The 19,178-nt window shown below is 40.7% G+C and overlaps 1 protein-coding gene across 4 annotated transcripts in view; it reads right to left on the reverse strand.

The window, feature by feature from the left end:
* ULK4 (unc-51 like kinase 4) overlaps positions 1–16,805 on the reverse strand; it is a 533,886-nt gene extending 517,081 nt beyond the window's left edge. For all 4 annotated transcript variants that reach the window (XM_087430781.1, XM_087430782.1, XM_004419552.3 and 1 more), the window contains exons 1-5: positions 16,398–16,805; positions 11,543–11,736; positions 8,049–8,148; positions 5,565–5,704; positions 2,694–2,856 (exon numbers count right to left, since the gene is read on the reverse strand). In XM_087430781.1, coding sequence (XP_087286907.1) covers positions 2,694–2,856; positions 5,565–5,704; positions 8,049–8,148; positions 11,543–11,680 — 541 coding nt within the window. In that variant the 5' untranslated portion in view covers positions 11,681–11,736; positions 16,398–16,805. The remainder of the gene's footprint in view (positions 1–2,693; positions 2,857–5,564; positions 5,705–8,048; positions 8,149–11,542; positions 11,737–16,397) is intronic.
* Positions 16,806–19,178: the final 2,373 nt, after the last annotated feature.

Genomic DNA, 19,178 nt, shown 5'->3' on the forward strand with positions numbered 1-19,178 from the left:
TGGGTCCTCTGAAATGCAGACACCAAAACAGGATTAACCATGGAAGGATTTTACCACAGGAAACACCTGCAAGAAAAAAGGGGTGAGCTGGTCAGACCACAAGCACGTTGGACCCGCAGGGAAGAGAAAGAGAAGGAAGGTGGAGTGGAAATATCCTAGACTGCCATGCAGTATAAGAAAAGGTCAGCAAGGTCAGAGAGAATTCTCAAACCAACACTGGCCATCAGAGTGTCTCCCAGGAATGGGCCTGCCTTAGTATTCCTGCCAAGCTCAGTTGTTAGCTGGGTGCAGCCCATGGGAAGTGTGTCCTCAGAGCAAAAGTAGCAATGGATTTCCTCCTCAAGTAGCTAGGGACCTTGGTCAATTACGCTCCCTATAGTTGAAGAACAGTGAGGCGCATTCTCATGGCCGCCACAAGAACAGAGAGGCAATCAGGGACCAGATCTGGAAACTTGAACTCTAATCTGCAGGCAGTGGATTCTAAACTTGAAACTCAACTTCATAAATCAGCCCAGATTTCCAGCTTCTCTCAATCAATCAAAAACACTGAGCCAGAACTGAGCCCAGCTCAACATAACCCCCATCACACCCTCTTAAATGAGGCCACTTCATTTATACAACTTTCCTGTCCCTGAAGTTTGGCACTCATGATCCAGTCCAACCCTCTAACTTTACACAAGAGGAAATTAAGACTCCTAGAAGCTATGTGGCATTACTCTCAAGGTCACACAGTTAAATGCAAAGGCAGGACTAGAATTCAGGTGTCCTTATAAGCAGCTCTTTGCAATATTACCTTTATGTAACCCAACCAGTTCTCTTCTCTCATTGTGTTCATCAGTATCTCAAGTCAGCACCAATGTTAACAGATTCTTTATGGCCATACACCACTTCTAGAGACCAATCGTCAACCCCACCACAACACCCAGCCAATCGCAGTTGTCAAAAGGCAAGATGTTTATTTCCAGTGCTTTCTTCATCACCACACTTAGACTGTAGGTTCTCAAAGGCTCCAGAGAAACAGAAGTGGTTTTACTTTTCACTTTTATCTTTATATCAGAGGTAGATGAAGGTGAGCGGCCTATGACATGGGTGATCACCGATGGTCAGGACTGATGGTTACAAGGGTCCTCCATCCTTGGTCTAAGAGGCTAACCTGCCCCATCATGAGGTGTGTTCTTAGATTAAGCTCAGAAGTTACTGAGAGTCACTGCTAGAGACTCTAACCTATTTCTCCACAACATAGCCCTCTCCCCCTTACTAAAGGGGAATATTTCAAATATGCATTCCTGAAATATAGCACCTTTCTTGTTGTCAATAATAAAAGCATAAATAATAATTCATAACTTAATATTCTACTAACGGGCCGGCGCTGTGGCTTAGCGGTTAAGCGCGCGTGCTCTGCTGCTGGCGGCCCGGGTTCGGATCCCGGGCGCGCACCGACGTACTGCTTCTCTGGCCATGCTGAGGCCGCGTCCCACATACAGCAACTAAGAAGGATGTGCAGCTATGATGTACAACTATCTACTGGGGCTTTGGGGGAAAAAATAAATAAATAAAAATTAAAAAAAAAAAAATATTCTACTAACATAGTCCACAATATTCATTTTCATAGAATGCCAGTCATTCTATAGAATGATATTTGGGGATCTTAAAAGCCTTCTTCCGGCATGAAATTTTACTGCATATAAGACTGGTCTTGAAAGTTAAATTTCCTTTGGTCATATTTATAGGGCCTACAGTTAATCAGCTGCTCCCCATCCCTTTCCCTCATTCCTCTCATCCCGGGCCACATGACTACCAAGACCTAGGACGCATAGTGCCCTTCCCTCCATGGTGAGTATACTAGAGCTTCAGTGGGCCAAAGTCTCAAATATCTGCACAGAGAACTTGAGGAAGAAAGATCTCTACCACTTATCTCAAAAGTTCTGGTATAAAAAAAATCACTTCACACTCACCGCTCAGGTGCAGCCATTCTAACACCCCAGACCCCATCTCACTGCCAAACCACCTCCCAGGGAATGCACCCCTATAAATCTTCCCTAATTGCAGAATATCAGTTACTCAACAATGTTGAACAAATATCTACTTGACCCACTAGAATGTGACAGGCACTGATCTAACTGCTGAGGAAACAGCAGGAATCAAGACAAAACCCCTGGGCCGGCCCCGTGGCGCAGCGGTTAAGTGCGTGCGCTCTGCTGCTGGCAGCCCAGGTTCGGATCCCGGGTGTCCAGCGAGGCACCACTTCTAAGGCCATGCTGTGGCGGTGTCCCATATAAAGGGGAGGAAGATAGGCACAGATGTTAGCCCAGGGCCAGTCTTCCTCAGCAAAAAGAGGAAGGATTGGCACGGATGTCCGTTCAGGGCTGATCTTCCTCACAAAAAAAAAAAAAAAAAAAAAAGACAAAACCCCTCTCCGTATGTTCTAATGAGAGGTCAGTGACATATAAAGCTAAGGAGAGGATACAGGCGTTGTTAGAAGTATCCCATGCCTTACACAGTATTAGATCCCCATGGAAGACTTTAGACCATGGACAAAGCCATCCCTATATCCAGACTTCTCCAGACTCTCCTGGTCATTATTATTTCCAATACATTATTTGACTGGTAAAATAAAAGGTTGACATTATCTCCTAAATACATGACTTGGGCGGCCCACAACCAGAGTTACGATCTTTAAGCTCTCCACATACCTTTGACTCTACTTTTCATGTTTTTCTTCAGTACATTTTCCCCACTATCACCTCCTCCTTCTTCTGCTGCCACCAAAGCAAAGAATTCTTCCAAATTTTCACCTTCCACTTTTGCCAGGCAAAAATTACTAAACTTCAATGTGCCAGGCCCTTCCAAGAGTATCTACAAAGATTAAAAAATGCATTCAGAAGCAAACAATTCAATTTGCATTTCCATCAGTACCTCTTAAAATATCACTAAAGAACTCTGAGCACTAGCTTTCTTGCTTCATCACAACTCAGAAAATTAAATGCTCACAATTTTTTTAAAAAGCAGTTAAAGAAAAATAAATCCAACATGTTAATAATAATAGAATCAAATATTAAATTGTCCATTCTCAGATGTATATCATGAACACATCACATAACCACCAGAGGGAAACCTCAGGCTTTTGGGAAAGAACAATGCATATGGAACAATCTATACTTGCCAACCCTCAGTGACAGCTGAAGGAGGATTTGAGAACGCACCTGCCAGAGGTGTTGTTTATTCAAGGGAGGAAGTATAATGTAGGACTAAAACTGGGGTTTTGAAGTTAGAGATCCGAATTTGAACCCTAGGTCCACCCTTTACAGCAGTCTAACCTGGAGAACTTAACTTTTCTAAATCTCACTCTCTTCACCTATAAAATGGGAAAAATAACACAACTCTTCAGACTGTGGTGAGGATTAACTGAGGTTATACATGCAAAAGGCTTTGAACAGTGACAGCCATGTGATCAGTGCTCAAGTCTGCTAATATAACTTGTGATTAGAAGTTATCTGATGGGGCCGGCCCCGTGGCTTAGCGGTTAAGTGTGTGCGCTCCGCTGCCGGCGGCCCGGGTTCGGATCCCGGGTGCACACCAACGTGCTGCTTCGCTTGTCAGGCCATGCTGTGGCGGCATCCCATATAAAGTAGAGGAAGATGGGCACAGATGTTAGCCCAGGGCCAGTCTTCCTCAGCAAAAAGAGGAAGATTGGCAGATGTTAGCTCAGGGCTGATCTTCTACACACACACACACACACACACACACACACACAAAATAAATAAATAAATAACTTTAAGAAGTTATCTGTTGATTGCTGAAACCATGCCAGGAAACAGTGTTCTATTACTCTTATCTTTTCCTCCTGAGTCATTAAAAATATTTCTGGGAAATTGCAATGGGTCAGGCGGCTTTTTGTTTTTAAAAGCAATTTAAAGTCTACCCTAAACGTCTCCTCACAAATACTAAGGATGTCTGTCAGTCTACAACAGTAACTTTTAAACTTTTTTGAGCACCAGAATCCCTTGGAGGACTTGTTAAGAACAACTACTAGTCCCTACCCCCAGAGTTTCTGATTCAACAGGTCTCCAGTGGGGTCCAAGAACCTGCATTTCTAACAAGTCCCAAGTAATGCTGATGATGCTGGTCCAGGGAACACACTTTGAGAACCACTGGCAGGGGTCAGCAAATTTTTTTATAAGTTAGTAAATATTTCAGCCTTTGCAAGCCATAAGATCGTTGTTCTAAGTACTCAACTCTGAAGCCACTGACAATACACAAACGAAAGGGTGTGGCTGTGTTCCAATAAAACTTCACCTACAGAAATGGGCAGGCAAACACTGCCAACCCCAGTTCTAGAATAAAGGTTACATTACAAATCAGCCTGAATGTCCTAGATTATAAACAGCTGATACTAGATCTCATTAAACAACTCCCACACAGAGGGTGGCACACTACAGCCTCTGGGCCAAATTCCAGCCACTACCAGCTTTTGTAGGGGTATGAGCTAAGCATGGTTTTTATATTTCTAAATGGTTAAAAAAAATCAAAATAATATAATATTTCTTGATATGTGAAAAATTATATGAAATTGACATCTCAGTTTCCACAAATAAATTTTCATTGAAATAAAGCCACACTCATGCATTAGCATACTGTCTATAGCTGCTTTCAGGGCTGTAACCACAGTCAAGTGGTTGCAGGCTTGAGGCAAGTATATGAATATTGCAAACAAGAACTTCTATGCATTATACAGAATTATTATGGAGTTTTTTTAGGTTTAATTATGTTCTCTACAGATGGCCTAAAATAATGTTTACCCAAGGATATTATTCAATTTTCCATTTCATTGTGTACACATTAACAAAGGAAAAGAAGTAGCAATTCAGACCAGTAATAAGTACAATCTCTACAAATATTTACTTATAAAGGTAATGATAGACGCCACTGATGGAGAGCACACTACCTACCAGAAAGTGTCCTAGAAGCTTAACCTAAATATAGTATATAATCCTCACAATTACCCTGAAATATCTATCTCCATATCACAGACAAGGAAACCAAAGTGCAGAGAGAAAGGTCAACTTGTCCAGGGTCACACAGCTCCTAAATGTCCATGTCAACTGTGACTCAGAAACTAAGCAGGTTTTATGACTCTGCTACACTGAAGCACATTTAGTTATGTATCATTAGATTTACCAAAAATGAAGATATTTGATCCATAGTATCAGGAATCATACATGGTGCCATGAGTGCAATTATCAAACTAAAATAATGGCTCACAATTGTGTACTATAACTTAAGAGTTTAGAGTCTTAATTTATAGATCTACTGAGCTCATCATTCACAATGTACCTCTGCAGCAATAACAATTACTCAAAGAACCCTGCAAGGAGGATAGACTTCACATTCTAAAAGCTACTTCAACAGGTAGCTAAAAAGGTAGCTAAAATATACTACTGTTTTTTATTTTAAAAAATGTTAACAAAATTTCAAGATATTCTATATAAAAATAAAAACACCTTTGATAAAGCATTATAAATTAAGGCATAAGCAGTTAGGAAATCAAAAGTTTCATGAATTACCTTCCCAGGAGAAATGTCACAAAAGAGAATGCCAAGTTGATGAAGATGATGTAATCCAGTAAGCAGGTCAATCCCAAATTCTCTCACAACATCTTCCGGGAGGTTTTCATCTTGAGCAATAACCATTTCTAAGGAACCACCTGCAAGTTGTTTAAAATCACCCATTTTGGGCCGGCCCCGTGGCCTGGCGGTTAAGTGCACGCGCTCTGCTACTGGCGGCCCGGGTTCGGATCCCCGGAGCGCACCGACGCACCGCTTCTCCAGCCATGTTGTGGCCGCATCCCACATACAGCAACTAGAAGGATGTGCAGCTATGACATACAACTATCTACTGGGGCTTTGGGGGAAAAATAAATAAATAAAATTATTAAAAAAACAAAAAAATAAATAAAATAAAATAAAATCACCCATTTTAACCCACCAACATCACACAATGCCTCCAAGAAGTTCCATGCTGGGAGATACCAAGCATTAAAAAATGATCTAATCAGTACACCTAGACAGTCTGGCTGAGGAAACACACGTGTGAATGAACAGTGCTCAAAGCAGTCTAACAGAAATCTGTGTCCACTCGTCAGAGCCAGCTCCCGAGAACAACTGCTTGGTCTGGAAAAATGGTCAATAAGTAAGCAGGTGGGATGAAGGGGGAATAACTCTGGTGCTGAGATTTCTCACTCTAGATCCCTCAGGAATTGAACACCTGCAAAAATTAGTGGTAAAGACTACCCCAGACTGTACACTGAAATCACATTATGCAAAATATAGTCATGTTTACTCCTGTGCAAAGTTAGGTCACACTCTGTAAGTACTGCAGGCGAAAAAGATGATGCCTCTCTTAACAGGTAGAGAATTGCAGTCCTTAGTGTATACTCCGATGAAATGAAAGGCCCAAGGCAGACAGACTGTGATTTCTATCTCTACACCCTTCCAAGGTCCCAGTCACATCGCCAGCATCTAAGAGCCAGAAACACTTTTTTTTTAAAGGGTAAAGATAATAACAGAAGCTAAATTCAGAGAAAGTGAATTCTTAGCGGGCATCTGAAAGTTCAGTGAGAACTACTGTGATGAAGGGAGAAGGTATCTGGGATTTTTTTTTGTTTTGGTGGGTGAGGAACCACTCCAGACATAGGCATAAATAAGAATTAGGCTAAGAAAATGGTCAGGGGTCAGAAATAACTGCTGAAGCAAAAAGCAATACAGGGCAAGTCCCCTGATCACCTCAACAGTGTGTACATCCATGGGAGTAATTAAACCACAGTACCCTCCTATTGATTCAGAAAGCTAAAATGCGAGTAAGTTATTATTAGGCACCCCTGGTGGTCTAGTGGTTAAGATTCAGCACTCTCACTGCCATGGCCTGGGTTCAGTTTCCAGTTGGGAACCACACCACCCATCTGTCAGTTATCACACTGTGGTGGCTGCGTGTTGCTGTGATGCTGAAAGCTATGCCACCAGTATTTCAAACACCAGCAGGGTCACCCATGGCAGACAGGTTTCAGCAGAGCTTCCAGACTAAAACAGACTAGGAAGAAGGACCTGGCCACTCACTTCTGAAAAAACTGACCAGGAAACCCTATGAATAGCAGTGGAGCATTGTCTGATAAAGTGCCAGAAGGTGAGAGGATGGCACAGAAAGACCAGGCAGCGTTCCACTCTGCTGTCCACAGGGTCACTAGCAGTCAAAATTAACTCAATGGCATTAACAACATAAGTTATTATTCCAAATAACCTCTTTCATGATTCAGTTTTATCAATTCTAAGTGCCAATATAATAGGTAAGATTCATAAAGCTAGAAATAATTACAATATATCTTAATATTTAATAATCTTTTATTGTTGCTCAATATATAAACAGAAGTATACTAATGGTGGTACTTGTTACATTTTCCCTGAAGACAATGAAACTAAAATCTTACATAATATCTATGTACTTAGTCACCTTTCTCCCTGTGTGTAATCCTAGAAAGTTGTATCAAGCAAGAGCTATCAATGTAATCTCTAATTATTCCTATGTGGTGGTATTTGTTGATTCATCTTTATATTTTTCCACATTGCTTAAGTTTTTATTAAGAGCAAGTATCCTTTTCACAAAAATAAAAAGACGATCACTTTATAAACTAATTAAGCTATAGCTAGGTGACCTAAAATACTTTGTTTTTATTGAATGGGAAAACTTGTTTGATAAATTAATCATCACTAAAAAATATTTCTAGATTTTTATGTAGATGACTTAGTAATATTTATACCAACGTAAAGTTAACCCCAAATCAAATTGTACATTAAGTCTTCCTCTTACCAAACATCTTTGCTCTTTATCCTTCCCCAATATTCATCAAACAATAGATGTTCAAGTTAATGTAGTCAATAGTATCAATACTGCTTATATTTGCAACAGAAGAAAAAAGGAAAATAACAAAACCTACACCATATGTTTTTTCAAAAGTATATAAGATGGCCACATTTGCAGCACTTATAAGCTCTTACCTGTGCAGAGTTCAACTACTAGCCAGAGATGATTGCTGGTTTCGTACCACTCATGAAAAGTTACAATATTCTTGTGTTTAATTTCATGGGTGAGACGTACCTATAAAAACACACAGCATTCACACTAAAAAAAAAAAAGTTCTTAAAACCCCTGCATCCATTAAGAAACACCTAAAAACACAATTGGGAAATGGATAAGAAAATAGTGGAATTTGTTTGGTGGAATTCTACACAGACATTAAAATGATGGTTATGAAGGCTGGTGACATGGAAAAATGCTAATTTAATGTACAATCTAAAAAAAAAACAAACCTTGTGCAATATAGTTTTGTGTATTTGTGTAAATACAACATTGCAAAAAAAATAGTCATTGCAATAACATGGATGGAGCCGGAGGGTACTATGTTAAGTGAAATAAGCCAGACAAAGACAAACACTGTACAACTTCACTCGTATGTGGAATAAAAACTAACACATGGACAAAGAGAACGGTTTTGTGGTTACCAGGGGGAAGGGAATTGGGGGGTGGGCGCAAGGGGTGAAGGGGTACATTTATATGGTGACTGACAAATAATAATGTACAACTGGAATCTCACAATGTTATAAACTATTATGACATCAATTAAAAAAAAAAAGTCGTAAGAAAATGACCAGAAGGTATACATCAAAATAGCTGCTGTTATGAGTAGAATTACCAGTGTGCTTCAATTCTTTCTACTTCTCTTTTTCTATTTTCTATTTAAGTACACACTACTTTTACAATCAGGAAAAAAGAATAAGTTAAAAAAAAGAAATCTTTACTAAGTAAAAATAACCTAAATGCTCAATAATACAGTAATAGTTAAACAAGTTGTATATCAACTCACAAAATATTAGTCCAAGATTAAAATGTTTACTTAATTTTATAACAACACAGAAAAATTAAAATGTTATAATGTTAAGTGAAAAAGGTAAGAAACAAAATTATATAATACCATGATTAGAAAATTAAAAGATCTTACAGAAAAAAAAAACTAGAAGAAAACAAACCAAAACAGGACAGTGATTGTCTTCAGGTGATAGAACAACGCTGCTGCTTTGTGTCTTCTATCCATTTTTCTATACTGTCCAAAGTTTCTCGAACGATGATGTAGCACTTTTACAATATTTAAAAGAACTCCCAAAGAATTTTACAATTTTCTTTTTAAAAATATTTTTAGTGAATCCTAATCTCAATTCACCCAGATTATTAAAAGAGGAAACATTACAATGAACACACTGATCTTAAAATGTACATTTTCATTAGATCATAAGAATACTTATGCACCAAAAACAAAAGAGTGAATTCAAAACTCAATAATAAAGGTGCAAAAGCCTATCAGTTAAAAAATGCTAAGTTGCTTTGGGGACTTTTGCTTTCTTCCTTTAAAATCCCATTAAATATGGGAACTAAAACTACAAAAGTGTGTGATTAGCAAACCATCACGACCCAGAATTGTCGAACTACCAAAATGCTTTGGATCCTTGTTTTGCAATTTTCTTTAACAACAAAAAAAAATCACATACAAATTCTACTGTCACTCAACACAGGCTAACAGGTTCATAGTTTACAGAAACACAGAGCTCCCTATTTTAAAAAGGGAATATGGTACACTCTGGGAACAACTAGGTAGGCTCATAGTGTAACACAAATAAAGGAAAATGAATCCACATAACTTAGAAGACAGATGAGGAAAAAGCCAAAAGTCAGAGTGACCAAGAGAGAATCTGAGGAGCACCCTGTAATAAATTACCCATAATAAGGCCACTAGAGAATGTGAAGGACACTTGGTGAGCTTGTTTAAACAGATACCCACTGATTCAGGCACAGGAAGGGGAGGTCCTGGTGAAGAAATAAAGAAGGTATGGAAATTTCAACAGAATTCAGCCCACAGCGCACCTTCCCAACACTCTCCATCATTCAATATATGCCAAGTACCTACTCTTCCAGACTCTGGGCCACCTTAGCTCTCTCAATCTCTCCCTCCACCCTCATCTCAATCACCCATCTGTGACCTGTGCTGTCCCATACGGGAGCCACTCACCATAGAGGGCTTCTGTGTCCTTGAAAAGAGCTAGTCTGAACTGAGATGAGCTCTAAGTGTAAAATACACACCAGGATGCTGAACACTTAATATCAAACTAATACATATATCTCATTAATAATTTTTATACTGATTGCATGTTAAAATGATAATACATTGTATATACTGAATTAAATAAAATATATTAATAAAATTAATTTCATCTATTTATTTTCCTTTTCTCAGTGTGGCTACTATGAACTTTAAAATTAGATTTGCAGCCTCCATTATATTTCTGTTGGACAGCACTGCTAGATTTTTACCAATAATTGTATTATCTCCAAAATCTCTTTCACACATCCTCGTCCATGACCACTACTCTTTCCAGCTCACTCATTCTGGTACTGCAATTCTGGTTAAGTTCACCCCTGCACACACTCTGCATATACCCAAGGAGCTGAAGCACACAGAAAGCATGCTGAGTGATCCACCTTCAATTTATGATCCCCAATCCCAAACGGCCCCAGCCAGTCTGTGCTCCAAGAGACTATTCACACCTCCTCTTTCCTAAAACACTGCGTTCCCCTCCTCCCATTTCCAAACTGATGACTTAGCTTCTCATCTCAAAGAAAACCTAATCAGAAGAGAAATTCCTCGTGTTCCCAGCACTGAATCTGTATCTTGTCCCATATACCTGTCTTCCCTCGACTGTCCACACTCCTTTCAAAAGCCAACATCTCCTCACACCCATTCAAATGGCTATTACAAAAAAAAAAAAAAAACAGAAAATAAGTGTTGGCAAGGATGAGAAATGGGATCCCTTACACACTGTTGGTGAGAATGTAAAATGGTACAGTTTTTGTGGGAAACAGTATGGCAGTCCTCAAAAAATTAAACAGAATTACCACAGGATACAGCAATTCCACCTTGGGTATATACCCAAGAGTCTCGAAGAAATATTTGTACACCCATGTTCATAACAACATTATTCACAAGAGACAAAAGGTATAAGCAACCCAAGTGTCCACAGACAGGTGAATGGATAAGCAAAATGTGCTATGTACATACAATGGAATATTATTCAGTCTTAAAAAGAAATGAAATTCTGACACATGCTACAACATGGATGAACCTGAAGACATAAAGCTAAATGAAATAAGTCAGTCACAAAAAGACAAATTCTGTATGATTCCATTTATATGAGGTACCTTTCAGAGACAGAAAGTAGAATGGTAGACGCCAGTTTATGTTCACTAATAACCATATGACTTCAGTATGTTTATTAGTCTTTATTCAGGATTGGTGGCACTAAACAGATAGAAGGAGGTCCACTCCAGATTGAAAATGTGGCATTTGCTATAGTGAGTTCAATGGCTTCTGTTTACATGCTACTTATTCTATCTGATCACAGCTCTGTCTTTTCCCAGAGGGAGGGAAACAGACTTGACTTACCCAGTTGGTTATTTCAGGCCTTTTGCACTTATCAGTACAAAGAATAGCTACAAAATTGATTGTCCCCTTCCGTCGCCCTTTATAGACAACGGTCTTGCTTCCTCTGCCAATCTCCTCATACAGAATGAAGTTTTCCATCTCTGGCCCGACTTCTCACACTCCATAAAATGACAGCCTAATAGCATCTCTAGCTCCTAAAAAGTAGACAAAAACGACACCTATAAATACAAGCTAGTTGCATGATTAATTAGCCTAGGATATTTATTATAAAAATAAGTCTAATAATTCTATAAATTCAGAAAATTCACCTAATAAAGTTTTGGCTACTTGTGTCTTTATTTTTATAAGATAAAAAAAGCTAAGGGAAAAATAAATAAAACAATGTACAAACCAATCTTCAACTTCCTATCAATAAGAGCCTAACAAAAATAATGACAATGACAGCTTATTTCCAACATACGTAACAAAATCAGGGAACGAATGAGATTTCAGCCAATTATACTTTTCTTACTTTCTCTGTTACAATCGAAAGCACATTGTGTCAGGGCCGGCCCCATGGCTTAGCGGTTAAGTGCGCGCACTCCGCTGCTGGCGGCCCGGGTTCGGATCCCGGGCGCGCACCAACGCACCGCTTCTCCGGCCATGCTGAGGCCGCGTCCCACATACAGCAACTAGAAGGATGTGCATCTATGACATACAACTATCTACTGGGGCTTTGGGGGAAAAATAAATAAATAAAATTATTAAAAAAAAAAAGAAAGCACATTGTGTCAACATCTGTATAGCAATTGGAGCAATATATGCCCCACTTAAACCTCAAATTATGAGAAGCAAATGAGACAACATATGTAGAAACACTTTATAAACAAATATGGAATAACAGTATTTCCACCGAGATTCCAAGAGTCAATCCAAATATTATGTGAAGTCAGGAGTCAGCAAATTACTGGTTCCTGGGCCAAATCTAGCCTGCTGCTGTTTTTATAAATAAAGTTTAATTGGAACACAGCCATGCCCATTCATTTATATACTGTCTAAGGCTACAATGGGAGAGTTGATTAGTTGTGACAGAGACCCTATGTCCCGCACACACTCTAAAATATTTACTATTTGGCCCTTTACAGGAAAACTTTGCCAACTCTTGTCTTAAATCAATAATCTTTTTAACCAATCACTTCATCATCTAGGATATAAGCAGTTAAAAGAGTTCATTTTCTTAAGCAACAAAATCCCCTAATTTTCATGAGTAAATAAGAATTTGATGCCGTCTTTTATCAGACTAGATTTTATTTAGAATTTAAGTAAAATAGTGGATTCAGTATCTTAACATATTCCCAACAACATAAAGTATTTACTGGACTAAAAATATCTTTTAAATTGGCATCTCTTTGGGAGGATTATACACGCTAGACTATAGAAAACTTCCCAGAAATTATCCAAGCAGTAAGATAGTCTCTTTAAAAACAGCTTATGTTTCTATATGGTACCCAGTAAATCAGAGCCTATGGTAAAATCCTTCTGAAATAGAGAATGTAAAAGAGCAGTAAGTTAACGGGTATGCGGTTTCTTTTTGGGCAAATGAAAATGTCCTGGCATTAGATAGTGCTGATGGTTGTATAGCTTTGTGAATACACTAAAAATCACTGAATCGTACATTTTAAAGGGGTGAATTTTATACTATGTGAATTTTGATACATTTATATATTGTAATATAATTACCACCATAGCGTTAGTTAATACCTCTATCACATCACATAATTATTTCTTTTTTGTGGTGAAAACATTTAAGATCTATATCTTAGCAACTTTGAAGTGTACAATACATTATTGCTGACTATAATCACTATGATGTACACCAGATCTCCAGAACTTATTAATCTTTGGTTGCAGGCCATACAAAAACAGGCAGAGCCAGATTTGGCTGGTACACAGTAGTTTGCTGAACCCAGTCCTGGTATAAGGAACCAGCTATCTAAGAATCTAGGAATAATTCTAATTCCATAATTCCATCTTCCAATGAAATTAAAACTTACTGCAAAATGGGAAAGATTCTACTATAAAAATTTCTAGGCTAGTAATTACATTTAGTTATTTGGATTATAAACCTGGTATCTAGATCAAATCAGAAGAAATCAGACTATTGACAGTGAAATTTTTTAAATTCTAAGTAGAAAAGATGTGGGAGAGTTTTGAATTTACATAAATGGAAACCCAAAAAATGCACAGATAGTATCTGTTTCTTTCAATCAGTTTTACTAAGTTCCTTTTACATTCCTCTCCTCCTAAAACCCATTCATTAAAAAGAACCAATCCTGACTCCTGACCCACCAAAATACAGCCTTAACAAGAGTAACTACGTGGCAAGAGGTCAACAATACACGACACATAATATAACCAAAATAAGTTTAAACTGACAATATGTTAATACGGAGAAACTATTAAGACAGAAGAAAAATAACAAGACCTTAATTAAATGTTCACAAATTGGCTAGATTAGAATATATCAGGATAAGTTGTTGAAATAATAAGTTTTTATGTAAGATGAATAATTGATTCCTTGAAAACAAGGTTTTAGGCCACAAGAAATTTTAAAAATCTTAAAATTTTAAATGTGATTCAGTCCAAATTCATTTCTTCAGTCTTTTACTGAGTAGGGGCATCTGAGCAGACTAGCAATTTGAAATTAACAAAACACATCAATTATAAAGTCTGCTTAGATAAGGTGGTTTATTACCTTCAGCACTTCCCCTCTATGGGGATGTTTTCTTGGAGTAAAATAAGAAATGGATCAGATGATCTTCTAAGTTATCTTTCAAGTTTGAAATTCCATGACTTTAAGATACTTTTTGACTCATTCCAAGGATGTTCCTCACCTTAGACTTCTTGATATGCATTTTAATAAATTTGTAACCTCTTGGGAGCCAGCCCCGTGGCCAAGCAGTTAAAGTTCTGCGTGCTTGGCCGGCCCCGTGGCTTAGGGGTTAAGTGGGCACGCTCCGCTGCTGGCGGCTGGTGTTCAGATCCCCAGCGCGCCCCAACGCACTGCTTCTCCAGCCATGCTGAGGCCGCATCCCACATACAGCAACTAGAAGGATGTGCAACTGTGGTGTACAACTATCTACTGGGGCTTTGGGGGAAAAAAATAAATAAATAAAAAAAAAAAAAAAAAAAAAGTTCTGCGTGCTCCACTTCAGTAGCCCTGGTTCTCAGGTTCGGATCCCAGGCGGGGACATACTCTACTCATCAGCCATACTCATCGCACATACAAAGTAGAGGAAGACTGGCACAGATGTTAGCTTAGAGCTAATCTTCCTCAAGCAAAAAAAGAGGAAGATTGGCAATAGATGTTAGCTCAGGGAAAATCTTCCTCACCAAAAAAAAAAATAATTGTAACCTTTGAAATTGTAAAATAAAACACAAGTACAGAAAAACCCACAAAATAAATGTATAGTTTAATGATTATAAAAGGGACACCCTTGGGCCAGGCCCCGGCCTAGTGGTTAAGTTTGGCGCACTCCACTTCGGCAGCCCAGGTTCAGTTTGCCCCGGCAGACCTACACCACTTGTGGGCAGCCATGCTGTGCCAGCAACCCACATACAAAATAGAGGGAGATCAGCACAGATGTTAGTTCAGGGCAAATCTTCCTCAAGCAAAAGGAGGAAGATTGACAACAGATGTTAGCTCAGGGTGAATCTTCATCAGCAAAAAAAAGAGGGACACCCTTGTAATCACCACCATGTCAGGAATAGCACTTTGCCAGCCATCCCATAAGCCGCTCTGTGAGCCTACCCCAATTGCAACTCCTCATACTCCCCAAAAGTAATCACTCTCCTGACTTTCATAATTATCACTTTGTGTTCCTTTATAGTTTTCTCACCCAAGTGTGCATTCCCAGACACCACAGTTCAGTCTTCAACATTTTCTAAAAGCATGATGCATCTTTTGAGTCTCTTTTAATCTACAAGTTCACCTAGGTATTATCTGAGAAGCCAGAAGTCAGAGGAAATCACATAAGAGTAAATGAGGCATTTAAGATTCAGGGTGCAGGGCCTTCATACGACAAACTCTGAAACAGACCAGGTGACAGGGGAACGCTGGTAAAGACAGGAACACTCCCCTCAGTCATCCCAATCTTCAGATCATTAACTCCCGCACTAGCAGCATCGGCAACAGATGGGAACTTGACAGAAATGCAAATTCTCGACCCCCAGCCCAGGCCTACTGAATCAGAAACTCTGGAAGCGGGGCCTCCGGATGCAAGCTCACTTTCACAGCCGCAGGGTGGCAGACACTCTACTAAGCACTGAATAGGTGCTCCTCCTCGCAGCACTTTACAGACCGAACTAACTGCAGGCTCTGAGCTTGGTCTGACCTCGAAAGTGCAGACTACGTAGTGTAGCTCCGTAGACACTCAGCCCCCATCCCTATCCCCCACCCCAAGCAGCTCGCAGCCAGCGAACTGGCGGCTTCCACGGACATCAGTCAGCGAGGCTGGCTTAGAACCTGAGAGGGGCCGCCAGGGTTTTAAGAGAGAAAATTGAGAATCTGGGGCGTCCATAAAGCGCATCTCCTGAACCCTAAAGGCCGAGCGCCCCGTACGCCCCCTGCACCCAGGTCCTAGAAGAGGTGTCCCGGGTGCCCTGAACTGAAGCCCGGAAAAAGTTGTGTGGGGTTTTTAGTTTAACACGAGCACAAAGCAGAGCCGGAAGAGAGGGGCGGACGGAGAGAGAGCGCGGGGGGCACAGGACCGAGGGAGGGCAGGTGAGCGGGCCTGCAGGCCTGCAGTCTCTCCCGCACCCCTGAGGAAGACACAAGCCCAGATTCGCGGCCCCTAAAACTGCCTCTGCCCCTCACCTGGTCGCTTGATGGAGAAGCAGCAGATCCACTGGACGGCTCCCGCCAGTGCGCGCGCCTCGGCCCCCACCCTCAGGACGGGTCCACTGGCCAAAGGCCAGGGGCGAAGCAATGGAGTCATGCGGGACGCGCAGAAGAAGCGGAAGGCCGTGCAAGTCTAGCGCCCCTCCGCGTTTGGATTCGTCCACCCCGTCTCCAGGGCAGCACGCAGAACGCCGGAAAGAGCGCAGGGCACTGACTGGCTGAGCAGTTTCGGCTCCTATTGGCTGGAGCCTGGCAGTGAGGCCGGTAGGGCGCCTCCCTCAGCCCTAACGGCCTCGAACCCAGCCTTAGGACGGGTCCACCGACCCTAGACCGGGGCAGGAAGTGCTGGAGGGAGGCGAGATTCATAGCGTAAGCGTGAATTCACGCGAGTTCAGCACCCCTCCGCGTTTGGATTCGCCCATCCCGTCTCCAGGGCAGCACGCAGAACGCCGAAGGAGCGCACGGCGCTGACTGGATGAGCAGCTCCGGTTCCTATTGGCTGGGGCCCGGAAGTGGGAGGCCGTGACGGAGGGTTCGTCCTCTCTGTGTGGATGTGGGGACTGGGGTCTTAGGAGGCTGGAGGGGTGCTGCATCAGCAGTAGTACCACAGTTGGTGCCTATGGCGCTCTGGGCTCTCGTCATTTCTTTCCGCCCCCACCGTCCTCCTCCGTTTCCTTCCATCCTTTTTGCTTCTGACGCCCTCCCGAGCTCAGGTGGGCGTGGCGACAGTCTGGATAACTAATGGCTCAAGCTGGCTCCTCGGGTTCCTCACCCTTGAGAAAAGAGAAGGCTGTGGATTGTCTTTTTTCTTGTCCATGAGAAAACAGACCAGATCCTCTGATCTCGAGTTGATTGTGACTTTCAAAACTCCACGCCCTCAAATTCCAACCACCAGTCACGTTAGCACCAGCTCCCCTCTTCTTCCTTCCATTCAAGTTGACGCAGTGATTCTCAGACTTGAGCATCAGAATCTCCTGGCGCTTGTTAAAACACATTTCTGGGCCCTAGTCACATTTCTGGGCCCTAGTCACAGAACTACTGATTCTGTAGATCTGGATGAGGCCCAAAGTTTTGCCTTTCTGTCAAGTTAACAGGTGATGCAGATGTTGCTGATCAAGGACCACACTTTGCAAACCTGTGTGTAGAGGAACTGTGCCTCTCTCTGATCTTAGTTGAATCACATCTCCTATTCTTTGACTTCTAACCCTTCCTACCTTCTCAGGAATCTTACATTATCCATTATTGTCTGTTTTATGTATTTAATAGCTTTGATGTGGAAAAAAGTTTCCTCATAGTTCACTCCCTAATTAAGACATAAAATGAAATACCAACTAGTTTATTCCAAGTTTTGATAAATAGCCTAAGCATTAATGTCAGAAACAATATCAATTCCTGGTGCTTCTTAGCCTAGGTTTCTTGGATGCTTCCAGGCAATACATAAACCTGCTAAGACAGTTTAAAATTTTGTGTGCATGTCTATTTTTTCTGGCTAGAGAGTCCATGGATTTGATTAGATTCTCAAAGGTACCAATGACCCAGAAAAGTTTAAGAACTCCTGCAATAATAGATGTTAGCTCAGAGCCGGTCTTCCTCAGCAAAAAGAGGAGGATTAGCATGGATGTTCGCTCAGGGCTGATCTTCCTCACAAAAAAAAAAAAAAAAAAAAAGAACTCCTGCAATAGACAGTTTAAGACAAAATCACGAACACAAGCCAGAGAGTACGTAGACCTGTCTCAGTGATCACCACCGGTCCAGAGGTTAGACCTGGACCTTAGTTCGACTTCAAAAAACAAAAAACAGTTGAGTGCAGTTTAGGTTCTTGAGCAGGACAGAGAGCTGAAACACTATGCTTTGAATGCTTCAATTCCTGAGCACTTTCAGTGACCTTTGCCTTCACCTCAATTTTAGATTTTCATTCTCATTATAGCTGATAAGAATGAATCTGACATGAAGGATATCAAATGCTGAGTTATGCAGACAACCTATTCCTCTCAGAAATACCTTATGCCTCATCTTCCTCATCTCTAGATTTTCACAGAGAATCTCTTCATTCAGTCACATAGAAAGTTTCTTCTTTGGACAAAGCACTGTGTTAGATGTTGTAAAGGAGAAAAAAAATCATTTATTAGTTATTATCTTCATTCAGAGAAGCACACAGAGCCAGCCCTGATGGCCTAGGTGTTAAAGTTCACTGCTCACAGCTCGGTGGCCCAGGTGCACTTCCTGGTGGCAGAACCACACCACCCATCTGTCAGTTGCCATGCTGTGGTGGTGGCTCGCATAGAAGAACTAGAAGGACTTACAGCTAGGATATACGACCATGCACTGGGGCCTTGGGAAGAAAAACACATATATTTAAAAAAAAAAAGAAGCATACAAATAATAGGAATACTACATGTAAAGTTAGCAGAAACAATTTTTTTAAGGAAGGAGAAAACAAATTAAGAAAATTCACTTGAATCTTGGAGAGAAGTTAGAACAAAAAATGCATATTTTGAAGGCTCTGAAGGGCTGCAGATGCTCAAGGTGGGCCCTAAAATGGGCTTTATGTATCCTCGCTGCTATTAGAGAGAAAAGCATGACCCTTAAATCTTCTCTGGCTGCGAAGTGAAAGCAAACCATTTAGTCAGGAAAAATCTAACTATTCCAGAAAGAAATGCATCCCCTGGGTCTTCAATGTGTGCTGTGAAGAGCTGTGCCATTGTAAACACTGTGAGGAGTTCATAGGCTGATTCCTTTTTGTGTTCCTTCCATATA

Source organism: Ceratotherium simum, chromosome 5 (assembly GCF_057802395.1).
Source record: "Ceratotherium simum simum isolate JZ-2026a chromosome 5, ASM5780239v1, whole genome shotgun sequence".
Taxonomy (NCBI): domain Eukaryota; kingdom Metazoa; phylum Chordata; class Mammalia; order Perissodactyla; family Rhinocerotidae; genus Ceratotherium; species Ceratotherium simum.